This window comes from Anneissia japonica, unplaced genomic scaffold (assembly GCF_011630105.1).
Source record: "Anneissia japonica isolate Jap-2015-1 unplaced genomic scaffold, ASM1163010v1 scaffold287894_len555002_cov174, whole genome shotgun sequence".
Lineage (NCBI taxonomy): Eukaryota > Metazoa > Echinodermata > Crinoidea > Comatulida > Comatulidae > Anneissia > Anneissia japonica.
Window position 1 is genome coordinate 356,239 of NW_022753119.1, and position 8,574 is coordinate 364,812.

Sequence of the window (8,574 nt, forward strand, 5' to 3'; positions counted from 1 at the left end):
TCAGCCTAGGTTCCTATTATGAGTGCTTTGAAAATACACAAAAAATCTGCAACTTTGTTACTCTTACAAATTCACAAACGGCCTGAACAAATTCCCAAGATCTCAACAAATTCCACCTACATAGATCTCTGTAACATATCACAATTTTGTTTCGTGACAGGCGAGTTTCTTCATTAATAAGCTCATAGGCCCTTTGCGAAATTGCGACTAATATAAAACCATCTGCCCAAATGACCTTATTCAGCATTTTTATGTTGTCTCTTTGATGCTTGTTGTCTCTTGAATATTTTTTTCTTTTGTGAATATTTTTAAATATGTGAATGTCATATTCTTCATGTATTGATTTTATCTGTAAAATAACATACAATCTGACCTTATCAGTCACGATTTGTTATTAGTTTGGATTGAAATATTTTAGTATTTAACCTAATACTCTGGATAGTAAACAGCCTAGCTTCAACTGATTTTCCAGTAACACACGGTATTTTAACCTACGCATTTTAAAATAAAATGAGATTTCACTAAACATAAACACAAAGAAATGAATTGACTAACCATTAAAGGCTTGGCATGATGAAAATTTAATAACTATTATTTTTTCATATAACTTTAATTGTCTATTTGATGTAATTTTCTATTTCAAAAACTTGAATTAAATTTAGTTTTCCCATATTTTTGGAAATCCTTAAGCCATTTATAAATTAATATTTATATAAATCTTGAAAGACATCATGCAAATAGTCCTCCTGTGGGGAAAAAGGAGAATGAAGGGCTTAATTTAAAAATCATAGTAAATGAACATATTTAAGGTACAGTAGGCCTACAGTATCAAAATTAACATTTTTTTACATATTTTTTTAAATTTACATAATTTTTGCCTATTCTTATTTAAAATAATATTTATAACTGTTTATGGAATAATAAATAATAATAATTGTTAAGACCTCTATGCGCTTAAAAGATTTTTACCCCCGGTCATTGGGTCAACCACATATGAAACACATACTCAGGTCCCTTGGGAGAATTCTATAATGTTGCAGCTGTCATCGGCACATTTTTGTGTTCGCACCTACCAGGTACCCACTTGTACTCCTGGGTGGAGAAAGACGAACGTAGTTAAGGTGCTTTGCCTAAGGACACAAGTGAAATACACAGTGAGGGATTGAACTCTGACCTCAAGGGAGAGAAGCAGAACCGCAACCACTGTGCCAAACCAACAGCAACATGGCAATACAACATTACGTGCCTTTATCTCTACCAATCAATGTATAGGAATCTCAGATTGCCAATAAACATGAAGTAGGCATTTTATTACATGATGTATTCATTACCTGTTACTTCTATTGTTGTGCCTGTGATGTAGCCACTTTGGTCCGATGCCAGGAACAGGCAAGCCTCAGCAACTTCAGACGGCTCACCCATTCGCCCAGCAGGAATCATCTTCTTCATCTGAATATATACATTGATTACTATTAGTATTAATCAAAATATTTGTAGTGGGACATTAAGCCAGTAGGCAAACAGTTCATTTCATTCGTTAAATGCTTAATGATTATAAAATATTTTTTGTGACTTATATCATGTATTACAGCCAACCAAAGGGGCAGATGAATTAGAATACATGTACATACATTTTACAATGCAACAGGATGCATAACAGTTATATGTGACATTTGTGTTAGCATATGGGATTGCCACTGTAAAGTAAAGTCAAATTATAGACAAAATGATATAAATCAGGATATTTGCATATCAGTAGGACAGCCGATAGGCGATTTGTCCGTTATATTGCGACTTTTCGATCTTACTTCCGCATTTGCTTTGCGCAGCGCCACCTATCGTTTCAAAGCGTAACCACGTTTTAGCGTCGCTTAGCAAAAATACATCAGCTGTATTTATAATTCTCATTAATAGATAAGGCCCGCCCATGGCTTCCTTATATGGTAACAATATTTCCTAATATGTCTAGTTTGCTAACCAATTGGGTTTTCTCGAAAAAACCTACGCTGGCCAGCGTGACCACTGCTTGGGTATTTACCCAAGATCTTGGGTATTTTGACTTGGTCTTGGGTTCTTGGGTATTCCGTTCAAATCCTTGGGTATTTTATTTTTACTAAGAAAATTAAATATTTTAGTCATTGAGGAAGAATTAAGAAGTAACAAAGTATATTTCAGTCCATTCAAGTAAGCAAAACTCAACGAAGTGCACATAACATTGTTAATTGACTGTTAATTGCTATAAATATGGGTTCAGAATTGTTTATTTGTGATTTGTGTTGCCATAGATCTTACCTAATTAATGCATTACATAATAAAACTTGATCACTGATCTACTGATAACACTGGCCGACTTAGGGCGTATTTTTCTATCTGTATTATCACCTCATGAATATTAATTTTAATAATTAACACAAACAATTACAATAAAAAATTGGTTTATAAATTAAACTAAAAGGGAAACTATGCATGCAAAAAACACATATTTTTTAAATTTTAATGCATTTTCAGGAAGCGTGGGTAATTTTGGGCAATTTTTGCTGAATCTTGGGTAATTTCGACCCAGACATTGGGTATATCAAAAATTGTGAGTGGTCACACTGACGCTGGCGTAAGCATTCACTGGTTGATGTTGACATAGGCGAAATAGTTAAAATCTGGTACGACTTGTCTATGAATTTATTTACAATTTTCTCCAGAGTCGGATTTGCGCCCCAGCTAATCAATATTTTTTTGAAGTGTTGATTTATCATGTTTAATCTTAATTTAGTCGGGTAAGACTTGTTTCAACTCTGATCAAAAATTGTTATTTATACTTCTAGGCCGTAAAATGCTAGGCAGTTTTTTGAGCATGTGAGCACGCGGTAGTGGTAGCTGAGCGAGAACTGATGTAGCACTACGGCAGGCTGCATTGCAGTGCGATCCATTGTATTATAGCGTCTGAATGCAAATGCATTCCATGTGTGTTAGTTTAGGATGGCTTATAAACCCAAACCTTGCACATATTTCTATATAATAATTATTCTATAATTACAGCAGGCCTAGGGATTCATGATTTTTGCCATTAATTTATGCTAGGGCCTAGGAGGGATGTTTCACAAAATAATATTTTCAGGCATATGACTTTGAGTGAGAAATATTTAATTAGTAAAAAATAATACCAAAGCATATCTCTTGATACATTGTATTCTAGTAGTATTAATTATTGTAATCTGCAAATATATTTTATTTTAGGGACATGAAATTGTAAATGAACTGTAAATATATTCAAACTTGGACGGTTGCAGACCAACAATGTCAGTTATGAAAGTGAATTTTTAAATGGTGACAAGGATTTATAACCACTGAACTCAGGTTCAGAATGACTCAAATCCCTCAGAAAGCCTGCCTAAGGGAAAAAAAACATGCTGAAAAACACTAGGCAGCACTATTTTAAATCAATATCAGTAATTAATATTGACTTTGCTTTTTAATGTTTACATTATGAAAACATGATCATTAAATTTATTTATAACATATTTAATAAGCCAAATAATGATGTTTGATGCTTATTGACCGTATAATGAATATTTTTCTTATAAGAAGCAGATTTTGTAATACCTGCATGAAATGTTGCTACCCCACTTCTACAGTAATAAGTTCCGGCCTATATTAAAGTCTCTCTCATGGAAATGTACCATATTTATATAACCTCTGAAGGAGTTTTCTTTAAGAAGATGGGGGAAGGGGTGTGGTATATTCCATATCATAATCATATGTATGTTTTTATATTTCATGTTAATATTTAGAAGCAGGTGTATGAAATGATTATTATTACAGTATTACAAATCATAGAGAAGGAAAATGATTTAATAAAAATAAAAATAAAAATGTTGTCTTGTTCTCCTTTATAAGTCCTGAAAATCACATATATTGAGTGAAATTGTGAATGATGAACTTGTGAAGGACGGTAATTAGTTCATGTAGGCCTACACTTGTCATCAAGCCAACAAGATACAGATTTCAGAAAGATTGGAGCCATTTTTAAATAGGCATTATCCTCGCTGCATATTTACGGGTACGCGAATATGCTAGGCCCCCCCAATGTGCGCGGCCTAGGCCTCAGCCTCGCATACGAATCGTAATAGAAACCAACAGAAATATTATCCATAAATTATAAAGTTGGAACACTAAATATGTAATAATATTCATTTTAATGGTATATATTTATTTCACACATATTAATTATTGGTGTAACAGACGGTCTTGGAAATGCTCTGTATAAATACGATCTTCCTGATTATGATCGCCGACGTTTCCAAAATGGAGTACACGCTACTGTTTGGGTCCAACGAAATGGAGGTACCCTTAGTTTCCAGAGTCGGATTTGCGTCCCAGCTACTCAATTTGTTATCTTAATATCCTAAATTATAGATTATAAATTTTTATAGCAGGGATTTTGAATTCATTTCTGATCAAATTTTTTTTCTATTTTAAATTAACGATTTTCTAGGGCACAAAATCGTAAAAATTGTGTACCACGAATTGTCCACTAAATTACACTTTATCGTTTCGGTCAAAATACACCAAAAGTATTTCACTGTATTGTTAAACTATTTATAAACATATTTCACCATTATTTTTGTTTTGTTAAGTAAGTTGTTTGATGAATTAACGTTTTTTCAAACACCACCAAATTTCAATAATTTGAACTAATTTTGAAAAATAGGGCGCCCTCTCCTATGCGAAATTTGACACGATTTTTCCAGTGGCTTTCCTACTGATATAAGAATACAGTTGGATGAATGCTGTTTACATTTCTAATTTGTATATGTCACTTAGACACTTGTTTACTTTTAAACATCATTAAATAGTGTCATCCTGGAAGAAAAGTTTTGACTGTCACCATTCTTCATGCATCTTAGTTTTAATATGAAAGGAAGAAACTTAACCCTAAGATTATGTCCCTCTTGCAACTGTACTCAACTGACATCAACCAACCTTAACAATAGTATTATTATTATTATTGTATATTTATATAGTGCATATCTAAAACTCTATGTGCTTAACAATTCCAAGTTAATCATTATTAATATGTTGAGAAAACACTCATTTCGCCTCAATAGTTCGACTAAAAGTTTCTCACAGTTGCTGGAAAGTTGCCAAAGGTCATATGATGTCAGTTGAGTTGCAAGGGCAACCTAAGCTTTAGCTTAAGTGATACCCACCATTGACACAACTTTTTCAGGTACTGTTTCTGTCATGGGTGTTTTTATGAAACCTGGAAGAACTGCATTGCAACGGATACCATGCCTACAAAATAAAAAAAATAAATTGACATGTATTAATAGTGTTGTACTTACAATTATTTAAATAAAAAAGTATTTTCCGAATAAAATAATAAGGACATGGTTGTGCAAATCCTCTCACCAGTTATTAGAAAGCAAGCACCTATTACACCATTTCCGAAAAGAAATGTAAATTTTAAACTTTATCTACATAAGTAAGGTAATAATCATCTAAACAAAAACCCCAAAATTTATGCTATTGAACAGGCTACCCAGCATAGTGAAAATTAAATAATAATTATTTATTTGATATAAGGAATTGAGTATTAATAGTAAAATTTTCATAAAAGATAAATAAATTAACACATGTGTAAAATAATGCAATCTTACAAGGCAAGTTCCTTGGCTGCTGACTTGGTTAGGCCTTCTACTCCTGCCTTGGATGCTGCATAATTACACTGTCCTATGTTGCCAACCTTGCCTGAGATGCTCCCTAAATTTATAATAGAGCCTCTCTCAACTCCTTGCTCTAGCATTGCAACACTGATTGCCTGAGTTACAAGGAATGTTCCCTGAAACAAATGATTATCCATTATACACTGTAAATAAATGACATGATGCAAAAACACAGGCTAGAAAACCAGGTTGTCCCACTTCTTGAGCGAGCCTGTTCTGAAAACTGAACCAACCCTCTCCTTGCATTAACTAGGGCACGTGGAAACCCACCTAAAAAGCTGTTGAAAATGTGCAGTATTTGAACAGATTTTGCACTACCTTCAAGTTTACTCTGATGACCTCATCAAAGCTAGACTCCTCCATAGACACCATAAAGCTGTCTTTAGTGATTCCAGCAGAGTTGACAGCAATGCATGGTGCACGACCATATAAGGACATGGTCTCCTTGACCATCTGCTTCACTGCATTTGAATCACCTACATCCACGCTGCAGCTATGATGCTTGATGTCTGGTCCTGAATCTGTTGCCAGGTTGTTTGCTACTTGTGAAGCATTATCAACACTAATGTCAGCTACTACCACACTGGCACCATTTCTGGCAAAGACTTCACATATTGATCTGCCAATTCCACTGCCACCACCTATTATATTAAAAAAACATCTTAAAATATAGATTTAGATTTTTTCATAGGACACATTCAAAACAGGAAACATTACATGTACGTGTGAATGTTTAGTTAAGTGAAAAGGATGATTACTTAGTATATAATTATATTTCAACTTTATTTCAGAAATTGCATTAAGATTGTGTAAATACTAGTACTGTACTGTTCTTTTAAAATCCTTCCAAACCAGGTGTTCCGTGACACCCTGTAAAATTCAGTTCGGTGAAGGCCCATTGCTGAAAAATTATTGGAGCGACCATTCACTGTGCACAAGCTGGGCTGATGCCAGGATTTGCTGAATAGGGGTCTGACGTCCCCGATTGAGTGAAGGCTGGATGCCGAGTACCTGACAAAAGTGCATGTAGGCGTAGCCAGCGCCTTCTGTAAAAATTACATTGAATTTTTTTCTCCTCAATGATTTATGCTCTTTAACCGATTGGGAAGGGAACACTCCCCGACAGGGTCCTGGTCCCCCATCCACCATTCTACCATGTGCACAACAAAATCGGATTGTCTATGAATTTACATAGTTGGGAGATTCTTGCTTACTTGTTGTGGGGAATGCGGGAGGCCGTCCAGATTTCCTTATTTTAAGTCCCGCGAGACTTGGGACCCCTGCAAAAAAAGGCCTAAAGGAGTGCTCATCCTAGACCTAGTCTGGATAGGAAAAATCTACCTGAGTCTACGGGAATTCGAGTCTACAGCTGTACTAGTACTACCGCCAGAAGATACCTTCCTGGTGGTAGCATGGATATGATCCTTGGTGGCTAGCCTTTCACTCTCTCTAAGCCTATAGTATGGCAGGGCCTCCTCCTCCTTGCCTAGCCTGGAGTGGGGGCCTAGGCCTACAGTTACTAGCTTTCGTAATCAAAGAAATGCAATAATTTTATGGTTAAACGGTTATTAGTATTTTCGGATCTAATTTTTAAAGTAATAAAATACAAATAAAACAATATTGTATTTCACAGATCTACCGGTCACAAGCGCCAGTCTACCAGCAAGTTGCAGACCAACACCACCACCAGCCATCTTTCGCACGCTGTTTTTGTTTACAAAAATCTTGGATAGCATCCGAGCCGAGCCGCCAATGCTTATAACGTTCATTCTTTAGCACAATCTTTGTAAACATAGCTCAATCATGACGAATGGCATGTTTCGTGGTTTGGTCATGAATTCAAAGTTTTCTTGTATTTATTGGCTAGGACATGCATGATCAAATGAAGATAAGTATTTCAGATGGGTAACATGAGTGTAAAAGTTCCTTTAGTAGTAAATCAAACAACCACCATTCAGAAGACTGTAGTAGCAAATTTATCATCATATGCCAAGTCCAAGCCCAATGGAGCCAAGTTCCTGGTGAGTTGTAAGCATGATTGATATCTCGCTATCATTAGCGCCTTTAAACTCAGGAAGTGATCCCATATACAGTTACCTGGCTGGCTTTGGTTTGATCTTTGATCAGGGAGTTGTTGTTTTATTTATAAACTACCCCCCATCCCACATTCGTGCCTGTGCCCATGATATAGCTTACTGAGTGCTGCCTAAACTAGTCCTATCTTGATTTTTAAAGCTTCTAATTCTATTGATTGTTACTTTAGGTTGTTGGACTTGGAAATTATTCAATGGCTGGCACAAGGCACAGTGTGGGTATGGCAGTGCTCAATCGCTTCTGTAATGCAACTGGATCAAGTTGGGTGAAGGATCGCCATTGCCAAGGAGACGTTGCTAGAACAACGGTATATGACAACATAGAATTGATATTACTGAAACCAAGGTTGATGATGAATATTAATGGTATATGCATAGCTAAAGCAGGTACAGTACTATCCTACAGAATGATAAAATATATTCTGGATCCATTAATATTTGGTATTTATTTGGAAAAAATGCAATTTCTGTCACCATTAAAAATATATTTAATATTTATTTTTTTTTTTACTGTGAGATAAATTATTTTTATATTTATATTTTAACATGTGTGTTCAAACTTAATTTATTTCACAATAGTTGACAAGTTTGGAATCATGCCAGAAAACTTGTACCTGGTACATGATGACTTGGATAGAAACTTTGGTAAATTCTCCATCAAGAAGGCAGGCAGTGCTGGGTAAGATTTGTACCATATTAATCTCAGTGTTGGTTGCTTTTGGATGATCCAGAAATTCATGTTAATTTGGCCCTGCTAAACC

General features: G+C 35.1%; 2 protein-coding genes across 3 annotated transcripts in view; one reads left to right on the forward strand and one right to left on the reverse strand.

Moving 5' to 3' along the window:
• Positions 1-565: 565 nt before the first annotated feature.
• On the reverse strand, positions 566-7,520 carry LOC117122694 (estradiol 17-beta-dehydrogenase 8-like). The gene is made up of 6 exons (XM_033268379.1): positions 7,360-7,520; positions 6,039-6,361; positions 5,655-5,836; positions 5,205-5,289; positions 1,332-1,449; positions 566-746 (listed from the first exon to the last, which is right to left on the reverse strand). The coding sequence occupies exons 1-6, from the start codon at positions 7,487-7,489 to the stop codon at positions 730-732; spliced, it is 855 nt and encodes a 284-aa protein (XP_033124270.1). The 5' UTR covers positions 7,490-7,520; the 3' UTR covers positions 566-729.
• Positions 7,521-7,591: 71 nt separating this feature from the next.
• LOC117122695 (probable peptidyl-tRNA hydrolase) overlaps positions 7,592-8,574 on the forward strand; it is a 3,066-nt gene continuing 2,083 nt past the window's right edge. For both annotated transcript variants that reach the window (XM_033268381.1, XM_033268382.1), the window contains exons 1-3: positions 7,592-7,741; positions 7,984-8,200; positions 8,393-8,492. In XM_033268381.1, the coding sequence (XP_033124272.1) occupies positions 7,622-7,741; positions 7,984-8,200; positions 8,393-8,492 (437 nt within the window). In that variant the 5' untranslated portion in view covers positions 7,592-7,621. The remainder of the gene's footprint in view (positions 7,742-7,983; positions 8,201-8,392; positions 8,493-8,574) is intronic.

Bases quoted from the DNA above. Each gene is read 5' to 3' on its own strand.
- LOC117122694 (XM_033268379.1), bottom strand. From the start codon at position 7,489: ATGAACGTTATAAGCATTGGCGGCTCGGCTCGGATGCTATCCAAGATT. The intron at 6,362-7,359 runs GTAGATCTGTGA...TTAATATAATAG, and splicing joins TAGACTGGCGCTTGTGACCG to GTGGTGGCAGTGGAATTGGC. The intron at 5,837-6,038 runs GTAGTGCAAAAT...CATTTGTTTCAG, and splicing joins TCATCAGAGTAAACTTGAAG to GGAACATTCCTTGTAACTCA.